General features: G+C 46.1%; 1 protein-coding gene across 1 annotated transcript; it reads right to left on the reverse strand.

Moving 5' to 3' along the window:
* Positions 1-589: 589 nt before the first annotated feature.
* Positions 590-17,118, reverse strand: Marveld3 (MARVEL domain containing 3). The gene is made up of 3 exons (XM_013012679.1): positions 17,063-17,118; positions 13,576-13,703; positions 590-1,634 (listed from the first exon to the last, which is right to left on the reverse strand). The coding sequence occupies exons 1-3, from the start codon at positions 17,116-17,118 to the stop codon at positions 997-999; spliced, it is 822 nt and encodes a 273-aa protein (XP_012868133.1). The 3' UTR covers positions 590-996.
* Between the last annotated feature and the right edge of the window lie 246 nt (positions 17,119-17,364).

The following is a 17,364-nucleotide window of genomic DNA, read 5'->3' on the forward strand; positions in this document are numbered from 1 at the left end:
CTCCCAACTTCATCTCTTAAGGAAGAGGTCTGCTTGGAAGCACGCAGCTACCATGTCCATGGTAGACACCTCCCCAGTGGCGAGTACTGCCCCTCTTGGAGGGAGAAAATACTATGATGCATTTAGAATCCATGCCTCTAATCCTAGCTACTCAGGAAGCTGAGACCTGGAGGATCACAGTTCAAAGTCAGCCCTAGCAGAAACATCTATGAGACTCTTCATAATAACCGGCAAAAAGGTAGACTGGCGGCATGGCGAGAGTAGTAGATTACCAGTCATAAGCAAAACAAAAGCTAAATAAGGGCAGGTGCCGGTAGTTCATGCCTGTAATGTTAGTTACTCAGGAGGCTAAGATCTGAGGATCATGGTTCAAAGCCAGTCCAGGCAGGAAAGGCTGTGAAACTCTTATCTATCTCCAATAAATCACCAGAAAACCAGAATGGCGCTGTGGCTCAAGTGGTAGAACACTAGCCTTGAGCTGAAGAGCTGAGGGACAGTGCCCAGGCCCAGAGTTCAAGCCCCATGACTGACAAAAAAAAAAAAAAAGTGGGATAAGAATGAGAGGTCCTGAGTTCTGATAGCATTTTTTTATGACATTATAGATAGTGAAGATGGGTAACATTTCTACCATAACACTGGATCTGCTACCCTCTGATGTATAGGTCTCACTTTTAGAATTTCTAAGGTTAACTAGCTACTTCAATTGTTACAGGTCAGGAGAGCCCTACAATAGGGTGAACCTAGGCTACTGTTGCTCTTTGCATTAAAGATGGTTATAGTTTTTTCAAGCTCTCATTGAGTTGGCCAACAACGACTTACTGATCTTTTCCAAGAGAAAAATGAGACAATCACTTAATTCTCCATAGGTAACAAAGCAAAGAGAGCACTTAAAAAAAATCAATTATGTGAAACCCAAAGTGGTCCACTGTGTGCTTGCAAAGAACCTGTCTTTTTGAAGGAAATGATGGGGATGAGCCGATACATTTTTAGATCTCCTTAGAGTGTCCCAGACCACAGGTATTCTGGTGTGTCACTGTAATTTCTATGCTGTTCTTGGCTGTCTTTGTAGAGCTTCTGTTCTCGGTAGCTTCTCAAGGCCAGCACCACGCTGGCACCATACATAATCACCAGAAGACAAGCAAAGGTAGCTGCTGCACCATCAGTGCCAGCCAGCTGGCAGTTCATCCAGGTGAGGCCTTTGCGGGCGTAGAGCCTCTCTCTTGTTTTGCAAGTGTCTGTGGCATTGATCTGCAAAGCCACGTGGAGGTAAACACCGATGCCTACGCAGTAGCCCACTGAGGCCAGGAGGCTGAAGGTAGCCTCTGTGAGGAGCCACTTCCTCGGCAGTTTTGCTAGATTCTTGGCTCCTTGGAGTAAAACACTCATGGTGAGGACCCCCAGACCCAAAGACACAGCCACACCACCATATATCAGAGGTGACCGGAGGACTGTGTACTGTTGGTCCAGCTGCCGAACCTGCTCCAGCTCTGTGCCCTCAAATGGTGAGTAATAGTTGTTCCCAAAGCCACCACCGCTGGCAAAGCTGGCGCTGAATCCTGCGAGCACAAAGTAGGAGGCCACGATACATATGAGAACCATCACATTGAGGATCACCTCCACTATCTGCACCACACCTGGGGGAAGAGAGAGTTGGGGGTGAACATGGCCTTGCTCACCCAGGCCAAACCAGACCCATGTACTGGCCTGTGCTTAAGAACACTGTCAGAAGCCAGGTGCCAGTGGCTCAGGCCTATAATCCAAGCTAGTCAGGAGGTTGAGACCTGAGGATTGTGGTTCAAAGCCAGCCTGGGCAGGAAAGTCTGTGAGACTCTTATCTCCAGTTAACCACCAGAAAACCAGAAGTAGTGCTGTGGCTCAAGTAGTAGAGTGCTTGCCTTGAGATGAAGAGCTGAGGGACAGCACCTAGACCCAGAGTTCAAGCCCCATGACTGACCAAAAAAAAAAAAAAAAAACCACTGTCAAGTCACCAACAGTAACATTCTTGATTTGCTTGTGGCAGTTTGGTTTTAATTATGTGTTTAAAAAAATGCTACTCTGAAATATTTGGGGCAGATTTTTGTTCTTTTGAGACAGGGTCTGGCTAGGTAGCCTAGGCTTACCTGGGGGGAAAAAATTAGGAAGCTGAGGCAGGATTGTGAACTTGAGGCCAGTCTGGACTATATAGCCAGACCCTGTCTCAAAAAAGAAAAAAATTAACATTGGTCCACACAAAAACATACATGAATGTTTATAATAGCTTTATTTGCAATAGCAAAATACTAGCAATCACCCATGTCCTTTGGTGAGTGATTGCCAGAATGGCTATCCAGACTCTGGAATGACATCATGATGAGGCTCAAGGGAATTGTGGTCTCTATGACTCTGTTTATGTTAACAGTCTCAATAGGTCAAATTATGAGAAAGGGTTGAAGATGGACAGTTGCTGGAGGGTAGGCAGAGGTAGGGAGGATGGGGGAGGGGGAAGAAGATGTGATTGCAAAAGAGTAGTAATGGGAGTCTGTGCTGGTGGAATGGGTTTGGATATGACTATAGTGGTGGTCACAATAATCTACATGGATAAAATTGCACAAATGAGTGCATGTAAAATTTGAAAATGAGCTCTGTAGCATGTCACTTTTCTGGTTTTAGTTAGGATGATGTTACCATGGAGAAAGCTAGGATAAGGGCACAGAGATTTCTCTCTGTACTATTTTTGTGACTTCTTGTGGATATTTAATAATTAATAGTATAAACTGAGCAATGTCATTTCTGTCCCGATCCAACTTTCACACAACTTTTCAATCTTCCCTTCTGCAAGTAAAAGCAGATTCAAGTTTGCAAAACATCCTCCTCCCTTTTGTTTTCTCACAAAATGTACCACGTACAATGCTCAGCATCTTTCCTTCCTTTCACTTAGGGCCTCACTTGCTAGGTAGGTGCTCTACCATTTGAGCCAAAACCCTAAATCTTTCTTTGCTCTTAGTTATTTTTGTAATAAGGCCTTAAGCATTTGCCTGGGACTAGCCTTGACTACAGTCTTCCTACCTGTGCTTCCCAAATAGCTAGGAATACAGGCATGAACCACTAAGTCCAAGACTGTCTTTTTCATTACTATATCCTGGAGATGTTTTCATATGGATTCTCCATTCAGACAATTGTTCTTTGCTATGTGGCCTCCAGCTCCACTGTACAGAGAGCTCATCTGTACCACCAGGATCCTACAGACAGATACTTGGCTGTTCACTTGGAGGTGTTTCTTACAGGTTATGTCCCAAGGCTATGAGTGCCAACAGGTGGCAGAGGCTAAATATTCCTGTGTCTAACATCAGCTGTCATTTGGTACAGATACTGCTTAGGTGTACTTGGGAGGTCCTTGACATCCCCTCCTGATACAGACGTGAGGATGGAGAGAAAAGCAAATGGACCTCAGTGGGAACGCCAGCTTTTTACTGTTTACTGCCTTGTGATCTTGCTCAGGCCATTTGATCTTTCTAAGCTGGAACATTTTATCTGACGGATGACGATAAGGCACCAGTGGCTCATACCTGTAATCCTAGCTACTCAGGAGGCTGAGATCTGAGGATCACAGCTCAAAGCCAGCCCAGGGAAGGAAAGTCCATTAGACTCATCTCCATCTAACTACCAGAAAACCAGAAGTAGCACTGTGGCACAAGTGGTAGAGTGCTAGCCTTGAGCTGAAGAGCTGAGGGACAGCACCCAGGCCCAGAGTTCAAATCTTCCCCCGTCCCTCCGTGCCCCCCCCCAAAAAAAGGACACCAGCCTAATGCTGCAGGGCTGTGCTGTACCAGAATGGAGTGAGTACAACAGGTCCTTCCTATCTGGGTGTTCTGCGTCAGCAGATTCAACAGAGGATTGAAAACACACACACAACACACACACACACACACACACACACACACACACACACATACACATAATCCCACTATATTGGGCTTGTACAGACTTTATCTGAAAATCTAATAGCAAAAGTCTGGGGGCATGGCTCAAGGGGTAGAACAGTCAAAGTCCCTGATTTCAACCCTCACTACCACAAAAAATATGATGCATGTAACTTATATGCAAATACTATGCCATGTTACGTAAAGGTCTGAAGCACTCTTCAATTTTGGTACCTGTCAGGGATTCTGGGGCCAATCCCTTGTGGATATCAAGGGATGACTATATTAAATGTTTTGAAAGTCATGCAAAGTTACATATGGATGGTGATGTATCTCAACTGGCACTCTACCACTTGAGCCATGCTTCCAGCAGTGCTTCTGGCAATATTTCTAAATTGGAAGGACATTAAAGAAACTTAAGAAGAAATGAATGAATTTATGAATAGCAAGTTAGGATAGCTGTCAACAATATGGGGGGGAGGGGTTAAGTTTATACTCAGAGCAGTTAAAGAAACTCAACTAAAGAATAAATTCTTAAGCAGCAGTTAAGGAGTTCACTGATTCTATCTCCCATGGGCCCACACAAATTCCTGGAGAGCCAGGGGACATAGCAGTTAGGGGATCTGAGAGTTGAAGAGCTGCATTGCTCTCATTTAAAATTCAAACAAGAGACCCAAACAGCCCACTCTTCGCCCAGGCTCTGTAAATACTGGCTACTCTTCACATCAGAGACATGCCATCAGAGCCAGCCATGATGGTTTGCTACACCTAACAACTTTCCCTGCCTTCCTGTCCTTCTGCATGCATGGAACTAACTTACTTCTGAAGGGCAAAAGGAACATTGTGCTACCATAAGCCATTGGGAAATCTGACCCTTTTCTTTTTGGACAGGCTCTACTAAAACAGTGGCATTGGGATGCATGTGGTGCACAACTACTAGACATTGTGCGGAATACACGTAGAACTCATCAATTACTCACTACTACAATGATTGAGAGGGACAAGTCCAAGGATATGAGGTCTAAGGAAAGAATATGTCATGAGTTTTATCCAGGTACTAGCCAGGGCAGACCTGGCCTAATTACTAATATCAAATAGGTTCCGGGGTTTCCAAACATCCTGTTAGTATAGAAAGGCACACACACCAGACCACAACAGCAGAGCAGAAAAGGGAGCCACCGGGTGCTGTGGGTCAAGTCTCTCCAAAGACAGCAGAGCTTTGTGAAAGCGGAGGCTCAGAAATGCACACAGGATCTTTAACTCTGTAAATAGTACCTCTCTGGATGAGGCTGTTTTTGTGGATAACTATTTACTGTTCTGCATAATTGAACTTCCAACTTCTGCCTCTGCATTAGACACGTGGCCCTAATAAAACAAAGCCAGACAGACACAGTAGCTAATGCTTGTAATCCCAGCTACTCAGAAGGCTGAGATCTGCAGATCTAGGTTCAAAGCAAGCCCAGGCAGGAAAGTCCATGAGATTCTTATCTCCAATTAACCACCAGAAAACCAGAAGTGGAGCTGTGACTCAAAGTGGTAAAGTGCTGGCCTTGAGCAAAAGAGCTCAGGGACAGCACCCAGGGCCTGAGTTCAAGCCCCATGACTCCAAAAAACAAAACAAATTAAAAAAAAATAAAAAACAAAAGCGAGCCAATCAAGTTTTTAATTTTTAATTTTTCTAAAATATAAAAAATAAGACTCGTACAGTCAGATTAGGCATGAAAACTGACAAATCAAAAATCCCCCTCAGCTGGGTACCCTAGCACCCAGAATTACACCTGTAATACTAGCTACTCAGGAGGCTGAGACTTGGAGAATAGAGGTTTGAGGCTAGCAGGCAGAAAGGTTCTTAAGACTCCATTTCCAAAATAAGCACAAAGCTGGTTTAGCCACATAGCCCAATTGGTAGAATGCTAACTGTGAGCAAGAAAGTTGAGCAAGCATGAAGCACTGAGCTCAAATCCCAGTATGGGGCGGGGGGTGGGGGGGGGGGTGGGGGGGGAGAGAGGGAGGGGAGGCAGGAGAAACTAGTCTCTCTAGGAAAGAAACTATTGATACTTTTCTTCATGTTATTCAAGAAATTTTTAGCCATAAACAAGCACATATACACATATTTCTTTTCCTAAATGCAAACTCATCTAAATGCAATAAATTGTCTATATTTAAGAGAATAATATAAACATACTGTAAAGAATATTATCACCTCCAAATTAAAATTTTTCTGTGAAGGAAAGACATAGCTACTTGTATCATGAACACACCAGAGGGTTCCAAAAATCCTAATTCAGTGTGCAATGATCTATGAGACTGTCTGGCCAGAAGAAACATTCTTCTGTGGGGCAAGATTTTGCATTCTTTGCTTCTGGGCGGCTCCTGAATTGCAGGTGGAGGGTTTAAGTCTTCATACAATGGTACATTTAGGAGAGGCACAAAACACTTATTGAGCTCTCAGGGACCTTTGTCTGGGGCTTACAGAATGGCTTCTTTGCAACCCAAGTGAGTTAATCTGATTCCTCTTTCCTCAACCCACGTCTAGCTCCAAATGAAAAATTTTCAGGATAGCTCCACCCCCTCCACCCATGGCTGCAGAATGGAGAGGAGGGATTGGTATTCAGTGGAGCGGACAGGGCAGCACAGGGTAGGAGAATCTGCTGAAGGTGGCTGGGCTTAGAACAAAAGGTTCAAGCTGAAAAGTCATCTTCCATCTTGGCAGCTATTCTCAAGGTGATCTTCCAAGTCTCTTGGTTATCACCTCTGTTTTTATCAATCCATTTTGCTACTACACATGCCTATCCCTGTGGGTCCTGGCTCTAGAGTTTTTTTTTTTTTATTTCCTTTTTGTTTTGTGAGACAGAGTCTTACTGTACATCCTGGCAAACTATGTATCCTATACAAACTCATTACATAGGCAGGCTAGCTTCAAACTCAGCCCTCTTCTGCCTCAGCCCTCCAAGTACTGGGATTACAGTTATGAGCCAAGGCATCTGGCTCCAGGATCTTGATTTTTCAAATACAATTTTGGTTAGTTCCTTACATTGGTTTGGATTCCAGCAGCCGAAGCTGGTTATCTCAGAGAACAGTGTTCCATGTAACTAGGAGCTTAAGCCCACCACTGGCTTGGTACTTTTGAAGCACTGGCAAGTTCCACGGCAAAGAAGTTGTGTGAGACATTGGTGAAGAGTAACTTCGATCACTTGCATTTGACAGACAAGCCTAAAACTCAAGCATTTCTGCAGGCTTCTCTTTCAGCTTCCTGACTTTTCGGTAACCTCGTATGGCCAGGATAGCTCCTAAGGCAAAGACCACAATGCCCAGGGCTGCAAAAAGCCCTGCTCCTATGTCGCCCCCATGGAAACCGCAGCTGAAGCCACTGTACCCTTTGCTCTGGTACAGTGCTTCCCTCTCCTTGCACACAGGAGAGCCATAGGCAGCAGAGAGAAAGTGGAAAAAGAAGTACAGGGCCGGGATATATGCCACGGCAATGAGCACATCCATCAAACCCTCGATCACCAGCCACAGGGGACAGTGCCAAGGGACCCGCAGGACACCCGTGACAATGAGGAGGCAGGAGAAGGCCATGAGGGCTCCACTGTAGGCCATTGTAGCTGTGATCGTGGGGAGCTTGAGCTGGTAGAACTGGACATCCAACTGCTGGGCTTTCTCCCCATCAGCACCATGGAAACCACTGTAAGCACCTCCATACTGGTAGTAGTAAATGCCCCCCAGGCTGGTGATGCCTGTGTAGCCCCCTGTGGAATTGTAAGAGACAGAGCTGCAGGCCAGGATCAGCAAGTTCAGCAGAACCTCCAGCATCTGGCAGCAGGCTGCAAAGAAAGGGTGTATTACCATTTGAGACCCGTTGTTCAACACCTGCTGACTTTCATCTCCAGACACATCTTCCCTGTGGAAGCTGAGCCCATTGGCTCTCTGTTCCATCCCCCCATTTGGGCAGCCAAAGCTGCACAGTTAGGATCATTGTCTCCTGACAATGGTGTCAGAAAAACTTGGGGCTGGAGAGAGAAATTCTCAAAAGAGCAAAGCAGCCTGCCTGGAGTGAGGTCAGAAAAATGATAGGAGAAATCAGGTCAATTAGGAAGAAAGTTATTCTGCATGGAAGGGCATGAACATTCCATTATCCCCCCACAACCCTCCTCTGCCCAAAAGACTAAAAGTAAAAAGAAATTTGATCTCCCCTCTGTATATGTTTTATGGCTATTTTGATTAATAGAGGAGATTTTTCCTTTTTTTTTTTTTGGTCAGTCATGGGGCTTGAACTCTGGGCCTGGAGCTCTCCCTCAGCTCTTCAGTTCAAGGCTAGAGCTCTACCACTTGAGCCACAGTGCCATTTCCAGTTTTCTGAGTGGTTTATTGGAGATAAGAGTCTCATGGACTTTCCTGTCTGGGCTGCTCTGAACCACGATCCTCACATCTCTGCCTCCTGAGTAGCTAGGGTTATAGGCATGAGCCACCGGCGCCTGGTAAGATTTTTCCAAATTTGAAGAAAATTGTAGCCCTTAAGCTATGTATTTTAAAAGTATGGAAGTTCTACATGAAAATACTGACCATAACCCAGGGTATGGCTCAGTGGCAGAGTGCTTGCTGAGCATTCATGGGCCCTGGATTCCATCCCCAGCATCACACAAAACAGATCATGGTTTGTATGTATTAGAAATAGGAAGGATTGGGCTGGGAATGTGGTTTACTGGTAGAGTGCTTGCCTAGCATGCATGAAGCCCTGGGTTCAATTCCTCAGTACCACATACACAGAAAAAGCTGGAAAGTGGCGCTGTGGCTCAAGTGGTAGACTATTACCCTTAAGCCAAAGAAGCTCAGGGACAATGTCCTGAGTTCAAGCTGCAGGACTGGAAAAAAAGAAAAGAAAAGAAAGAAATAGGAAAGATTAAGTTAATTAAACACATAATGCTTATTGAATTGTGAAAGATTGTTTTCTGGTTCTTAGACTTTAACTAAGTAAGTCTTAAAGTTTAACAGATTTTTCCTTCAGTTTTCCTAAAGAGTTTATCTGGATAAAGAAACACCTTTTGTAGAATAAATGGAATCAGATTGTGATGTCCTTTGTGTCTGGCTTTTTTCTGCTCAGCAACGTTGAAAGCTGGTGCTTCTGAATTAGACACTGAACCTGAGAGGTCAGCTGACTCAGACTGGTCTATTGGCCTCTCCTTGACTGCTAGATAACCAGTAATGCCACTTCCTCCCCACGGAAGCTCCAGCTACACTTTTTTTTTTTAAGTGGAAACTATGTTTTCTTAAATACTAGCTCTATACTGTCACTTGAACCCCAGATGCAAACAGCACCATTCTCTTCTCTAATTATAAAACTTATACTTGTTTTTGCTTTTTGTGTATATGTGTTTTTTTTTTTTTGTCAGTTGTGGGGCTTAGACTCAGGGCCTGAGCTTTTTTACTCAAGGCCACCACTCTACCACTTTGAGCTACAGCTCCACTTCTGGTTTTCTGTCATTAACTGGAGGTAAGAGTCTCACAGACTTTCCTGCCTGGGCTGGCTTTGAACCATGATCCTCAGATCTCAGCCTCCTGAGTAGCTTGAATTACAGGCATGAGCCACTGGTGCCTGGCTCTGTTTGTTTAGTGTATGAAAAGTATTAGTACTTTAAATGTAAATCCTTTAAATGAAAATAAATTAGAAAAAGCCACATACAACTTTCCACCGGAACCTTTTCAGGAATCACAGGTAGATTGCCTACAGTACTGGGATCATTAAAATGGTGTTATGGTTGATTTTGACGGTCAGTTTGATTGGACTGCGAATTGCCCAGGAGTTTAGGAAAGTATACCTCTGGGTGTATCTGTGAAGACATTTCCAGAGAAAACTAACTAAGCATGAAAGACCTGCCCTGAATGTGAGTGGCTTCACCCAACAGAATGGGGGCCTACGTGGAATAAAAGGAAAAGAATTGATAGGAATTGGCTTTGCTCTCATAACTTGATGTTGCTCCTATGGCCCACTGACCACCCTCCCCTAGGAACCCTTCCCAGCAATCTTCCCCGGGAATCTTCTCAGAATCCCCATCCCATGTCATCCCCCAGCCTTATCTGACCTTATAGGACCTTTTTCCAGAACTGTGAAGATATCACAAACCCCACACAGGACCTTCTGCTGCTACTACAAGGATATTACAAATCCCAAACTCTCATCCTTTACTGTATGTAAACCCTCAAACCCCCATGCCCTTTGCCCCTTGTATTCCCCACTGTCTTGTAGCTACGTGGTGCCCCTCTTCAACAATGACTAAAACCTGATCTGATCTGTTAAGGTTTCTATCCTCTTTTTTCCTTTTGTTCTGCTTGATCTTTTCTAACAAGAAGCACCTCTAACACACTTCCTTATTGCTTCCTGGTGGCCAAGAGGCAAGTTGTTCCCTCTCCCCGCCCCAGCTGCCATCATGATGGGACTGAAATCACAAACCAAAATCAACCTCTCCTCCCTTGTTTTTTTCCAGCATTCATCACAGCAATGGAAAGGGATAGACTAGCAACAACTGGCAAGACAAACTGTAGACACACACCTACAACATCCAGGCTCCAAGCAAGAGACCAACACTACCAACTACAGAAATTCAACGTCATGGGAGGACTTAAACTTCTATGTGGTTAGCTTTATTCTGAGACAGAGCCACCCTATATTGCCCAGGCTGGTTTTGAACTCCAATGGGTCCTCTTGTCTCTGTTTCCCAAGTAGCTTGGACTACAGGTGCTCACTGCCATGTGCCAGGCTGAGAGTTAAACTTTTTTTTTTTTTTGGGTCCGGTCGTGGGGCCTGAACTCTGGGCCTGGGCGCTGTCCCTCAGCTCTTCAGCTCAAGACTAGTGCTCTACCACTTGAGCCACAGCGCCACTTCCGGCTTTTATTCTTTTTGCTTATGTGGTGCTGAGGAATCGAACCCAGGGCCTCAGGCATGCAAGGCAAGCGCTCTACCACTGAGCCACCTTCCCAGCCCTGAGAGTTAAACTTTTAAAGATGCTTTCAATTATGGCTAAGAGTTGAAGGCAAAGTACCATGACGTGAATACTATGGGTCTAAGACAGACAAGTGAGAAGGAAAAAGAGAGGAAAGAGAAGCAGCTCCAATATAAATGAGGAACCAAGAAGTGTCCCTTCCTAGCAGGGGACTTCTTTCCTGTCCCTGCAAGTCATAAATGAGCATAAACCTATGCATGCACAGCCTTCCTTGATGGCTATGACATCTGAACTTGCTTCCAATTTGATCTTTATCCTCAGTCCCTCAAGATTTTACTATCTAAGAATTCCTGCTTAGTAAAAGTAAACTGGAGGCCTGTTTCTTTCTGATGCTCTCTTCTTACTGAACTTGGTAAGGGCGGATCACAGCCCAGACTTCAGGGGATTCCCCAAGAAGCTAAGAAGACCTCAGCTCCCACCTCTCCCAGCTTTGCAGGTTTGCTGGGGGCAGATCATGATGTGGGGCAGATCATGATTTTGCTGACAAGGAAAAGAAATCTCTACGATCCAATCTAAGGTGTGTCTTAACAATCTCCAAGTGACCTTTATCCAGGCATGAATTTCCTGCTTGTGACAAGTTCCTGGGGTGCTGGGGCTGTTTTTCTCTACACAGTGTCCTCACATGGGTCTCTGTGCATCCAGAGTTATAAGCCTCACTGGTTAGTCTCAGAGGAGGAACTATCGTTTCACTGCCTTGACTTAGAAACCCAACCTCCAGGCTCAAAGCCAAATTGCCAGAAGCAATCAAAACTCAGTCCAGGTGTGTTTTGATCAGATGCCCAAGCCCTGCCCTTTCCTCTTAGTAAATCAATCACAGAGGAAAAAAAAATTCTCTAGAGAAAAACTTGGGAACTTCTATCATAAAGAGAAGTCAAGGACGGAAATGTTTGAGGCCTTACAGCCAGGATCTTTTTGTTGTTGTTGTTTGTTGATTGTGGGGCTTGAACTCTGGGCCGGCGCGCTATCCCTTAGCTCTTCAGCTCAAGGCTAACCTCTACCACTTGAGCCACAGCGCTGCTTCAGGTTTTCTGGTGATTCATTGGAGATAAGAGTCTCACAGACTTTCCTGCCCGGGCTGGCTTTGAACCACGATCCTCAGATCTCAGCCTCCAGAGTAGCTAGGATTACAGGTGTGAACAACCAGTGCCAGGCAAGAGTCAGGCTGTTAAGTGCAGCTGTGTGCCTTTGGATAACTTCTGGTACCTCTCTGAGCCTTAGGAATAGGTGAAAGCATTGAAGTATGGAGGTAGTATCCACCAACATACATATGCAAAGTAGGGTAAAGCTCCCTCTGCCAGAATTGCCTGGAGCCCTTACATCCATGTTCCTCTTAATCCTGTAATTGAACAGCTTTTTCATCATCCTAAATCACAGTTTCATTATGGGTGGCTGTATTTTCTCCCCTCTAGGCTAGCATGTTTTTCCATTGTCAAACTCAACCCAGGAAGATTTGTCACAAGTCACAGATGACATTAGGGCTCACCTTGATAAACCAGATTTTCTTCATTGCTGGCAAGGCCAGGCTCAGTGCAAAGAGGAGAACCCTGGGAAACCACATGTACAGCTGACATGTGTTATTATTCAAGGGGTTTCCGGATATTCATTGGGTTGGATGTGTTTGTTTGCTTGTCTTCCATAGAGAGCACTTAGTAGATAGTAGGGTAAGTACAGATTCTTGATGGTTTGAATGTGTGAACTTGGTCTTAATGTAAAATCTGTTTCTCACTGTGCGTCTCCACCAATGAAGTTTAAAAGCTACTGACCATATGTTTGGGCAACAGGTTTCCAAGATCATTTGCTCCTGTCCATGTAGTTTGAGCTGCCAACTGGCTGCCACTCGGGTGGTTTCCCCTCTCTTCCAACTCAGCCTGCTTTCCCAGTGGAGCCTCTGCCAGTCACTGGCAGTTCACAGTCTACTAAGTTGCATGGAGTTAGCTGCATGCATGGCGCAGTGTTCTTGGCTCCTGGCTTGTTTGAGAAGCACTGGAAACCAGGCAGGACATTCAGCTTTTTTTTTTTTTTCTGGTACTGGGGCTTGAACTCAGGGCTTGAGAGCTATTCCTAAACCTCTTTGTTCAAGGCTTGTGCTCTACCCCTGGAGCCACAGCTCCACTTCTGACTTTTTTGGTGGTTCATTAGAGATAAGAGTCTCTCAAACTTCCCGTAGGCTGGCTTTGAACCCATGCTTTTCAGATCTCAGCTTCCTGAGTAGCTAGGATTGCAGGCATAAGCCACAACTACCCAATTAGAAATTTCTTAGGTTTTTTTTTTTTTTTGGTCGGTCATGGGGCTTGAACTCCAGGCCTGAGAGCTGTCCCTCAATTCTTCAGTTCAAGGCTAGCACTCTACCACTTGAGTTACAGCACCACTTCTGGTTTTCTGGTGGTTTATTGGAGATGAGTTTCACAGACTTTCCTGCCTGGGCTGGCTTTGAACTTCTGTCCTCAGATCTCAGCCTCCTCCTAAGTAGCTAGGATTACAGGTGTGAGCCACCGGTGCCTGGCACTTCTTAGTTTTTGAAAGCAAGAATCTCATACAAGTATGGAAGAGAAAATACTAGGAACCTCAATAAGGAAGTCTAGTGAATTTTTGTTTCACCAACTCAGTTCCCATTCACCTTTCCCTTCCCAAAACCACCAGTAACAATAAATGGCCAAACCCATTCCATAAAGGCTCACCTCTCCCGGTGCATAGGTATCTGCATTTGTGGCATTCCAGGAGCCCTTCAGCCTCTGACTGGTAATATTCCACTTCTTCTGGTCCAGGCCTGGGATATGAGGACATATATCTTCCTGATATGGGTTCACTATGACCAAAAAAACCACACAGGGCCATTAGGAATGTGCCTCAGGGTTTAGGACTCAACTCTTCATGGTGAGCCCAAACACTGAAGGACTGGTAAAACAGAAACAAACATTTTTTTTTTTTTGCCACAGGATTTTAGACTCCAGAAACTTCTCTGGTTTAGTAGCCCCACAGGGCCATCAAACCCATGGCTCACCTCTGCTACAGAACCATGTGACCATCTTAATGCTGAACACCTGTGCACTTCCATGGCTAGTCGCTGCCTGCCTCCTGTCCAATCAGATAACTTTAAGCTATCTTCTCTGGGAATGTAAGTTCTTCATTCAGCACAAGCTCTGGTTGGTAATCATTCTGTCCTTTTCTCCATTGCAATGTGCCTGGCAGCAAGCATTTTCCAGGCATGAGGGAGCCCCAGTAGACAACCTTTAAGAACATCTCATCCTTTCCTTGGCCAGCCCTGGCACTTTCTGTTTCTTTCCCCCTTTTTTATCTAGCACATTCTGGGCTCAGTGCAAGGTTCAATAGGAGGCTGCCTTCTACGTGGTGCTCTGAAACATACAAGTCATCATGTTTCTCTTAGGTTTGAACTCTTCAGACTTTCAGCACTGCACGGGAGGCCCTTGTTCATCTCTCTACAGAGCCCCAGCCACAGTGCTGCTCTTGCCCCCAAAAGATGATGTGCTCTCTCATGGCTCTGGAAGCTGTTCTACTTGAAGCATGCCTGTAATCACAGATACTCAGAGGGCTGAGATCGGGCAGGGGGGAATCACAGTTTGAATCCATCCTGGATGGAAAAGTCCAAAGAAACCAGCTGGGCTGGAGGTGTGGCTCCAGTGGTAGAACTCCAATTGAGCAAGCAAGGAAAACTAATCAAGTGTGCTTCAGTTAAATCCCTATTACTAGGGGGAAAGACATCCAACAAAACAAAACAAAAAACTAGGCTTGGTGGCACATGCTGGTGAGTTCAGGTATGCAAGAAGCAGAAGGCTGGTTCTAAGGCCATTCCCAGGCACAAAGCTATGGAATCTATCTGAAAATTTAAGCTAAGAAAGCCAAAAAGAATTGGAGGTGTGGATCAAGTGGAAGAGGGCTTGTCTAGCAAGTTTGAGAACCTGAGTTCAACCCCCTAGTACTGCTCAAACAAAAACAGAACAAAACCAAGCACTTGTGATCTTCCTTCTCCAGTCTTACCCCTTTCTTTCTCCAGAACTCAGTTTAGGACATCTCCTCTGGGCACCTGCCCAAGCTTACACGGGAGCCCAACTCAATCCTTCCCAAATCCAAGTTTCTCCTACTTGGACCCATTTCATGCTGAGCTGCAATTGGCCAGTTTCCTGTCATTCTCCTGCCCAGACAGTGGTCCTGAAAGGGCAGATCTCTGCAGACACACTTCTGCATCCCATCCATTTAATAGGAGTCAGGAAGGAATTTGGTTTCAAACTTCTAGTTAGAAGTTTGAGCAACAGAAATAAAAAGCAAGATTATTTCCTTTTGGGGTGGGCTTTGTAAGGAAATGTATAAGTGCAGCCTTTGCTTTTCCTAGCTGAGAGATTGCTGTGTAGAATGGCTTTAGTCAGGGGAGCAGTATCTGGGCCCAACATTCGTCATGAGTTGGTTTTAGATAAAGTAATATGAACACTGGATAGTAGCTTTCCCGCTGTGTAGACATAGCTAAGAGAGGCTGGGCTCCAAATCCTACAGTAGAGGCAAAAAGTAGTCATGAGCCAGGCTTATGCCTATAATCCTAGCTACTCAGGAGGCTAAGATCTGAAGATCATGGTTCAAAACCAGCCTGCACAGGAGAGTCTGTGAGACTCTTATCTCCAATAAATCGCAAAGCTCTGGGCTCAAGTAGTAAAGCACTATCCTTAAGAGAAACAAAACAAAACAAAAAAACCTTAGGAACAACTCATGGGCAATGAGTTCAAGCCTCAGGCTTGGCAAGCCCCCCCACCCCCCACCCCCAAAAAAGAGTCATGTCCCATGATCTGACTGTCTTCTTGTTAGGGAGGGCAGAGGTAGTATCCCTCTATTCAAGCCTGAGTGCCACTTATACAAATAATTTGGTAACACTGGCAGAACTGGATAGAATGTTAGCTCCCTGGAAGCTGGTAGGGACCCAGGTCATCCTTTGTCTTCCTTCCATCCTTACATGTTCCTAGTTCACAGAGTTTTCCAGAACAACTCCATGTTTTCTCCTCACAAGGGCTCATGGGAGTTCCTTGAGTTCTACCAGGGAAAGGTGAGAAAGTTTTTCATCTGTGCTCCAAAAATCAGACGCTTTGAAAGAGTCTGCCTAAGTAGAAACACTTTAAGAAGCTCAGGAGAACCACAGTTTGAGGCCACCCCTTTCCCCTCCCCCCAAAAAACCCTTTTTGAGACTCCCATGTTAATAAATAAAAATTGTCCAGGCAGTGGTGGCTCATGCCTGTAATCCGAGCTACTCAGGAGGCTGAGATCTGAGGATCGTGGTTCAAAGCCAACCCAGGCAAGAAAGTCTATGAGACTCATCCCCAATTAACTACCAGAAAACTAGAAGTGGCCCTGTGGCTCCAGTGGTAGAGCTCTAGCCTTGAGCTGAAAAGCTTAGGGACAGTGCCAGGCCCAAAGTTCAAACCCCACAACCGACCAACATAAATAAATAAACAAATGAAAAACAATTAAATAGGACGGGATCCAGGCCCACCCAGACATACATATTTTGAAAAAAATATCTAAAGCAAACAGAAGTGGGGGGGAGGGCTGGTTCAAGTGATAAAGCAAGGCCTTGAGTTCCAACTCTAGCACCACAAGATAATTGTATCTCACTGACATAGAGGGAGAATTCCATCTGTGTCCTCCAGGCAGGAGAATTTAGAGTAGTTAGTTCTTTGGTTAAATGTGTAGCTTCTCTCAGCTGGGCTGGTCCTGGGACTTTAACTCAAGGCCTGGGTGCCATCTCTTAGACTTTGTTGCTCAAGGCTCTATCACTCGAGCCACATCTCCACTTGCTTGTGTGTTTTCGGGGTGGTTAATTGGGGATGAGTCTCAGGTACTTTCCCTCCCTGACTGGCTTTGAACCTTGATCCTCAGACCTCAGCCTCCTGAGTAGTTCGGATGACAGGTGAGCCCCGCCAGCAGCCCGGCTCCTCGGGCTGGTTTGACATGGCGCCCCGCCCCGAGCGGGGTAAGCCAGGCTTGCTGGGGCTCACGTGACTGACCCGGGCCGGACACCTGCGCCCTGGCCTTAGCAAGTGGCAGAGCGCTGATTTTGGAACTGGGGGCGGAGGATCTGCAGGTGCCCTGTGACCAGGCCCCGGGGGGCGGGGCCGGGGGCGGGGCCCGGGCTGACTCCACCCACCCGATCCCAGTCTCCCCCACCCCCAGTTCTGGTTCCGGTCCAGGTTCCCCAGCTCGGCCGCTTGGGCTTTGTTCATCCGGGCCACGCCACAGAGGGGGCTCTAAAGTTGGGGGGTTTCTTCCCCCCGCCCCTCAGGTCACTTCGGAGAGCGCGAAAGGGAGGGATGGCATTTCTCCCCCCACGTCGGCTTCCGGGGACCCCGGCAGGTGCGTCCCTCACCTTTTCGGCGGCTCCGGGGTTCCCCAGGGCTCGGGCCAGGGGGGCCCTCGGGGGTCGCCCCGCGTCCGGCTGGGGCGGGCCGCTCCCCAGGCTGCTGGCTCTG

Source organism: Dipodomys ordii, unplaced genomic scaffold (assembly GCF_000151885.1).
Source record: "Dipodomys ordii isolate 6190 unplaced genomic scaffold, Dord_2.0 Scaffold18, whole genome shotgun sequence".
NCBI lineage: Eukaryota > Metazoa > Chordata > Mammalia > Rodentia > Heteromyidae > Dipodomys > Dipodomys ordii.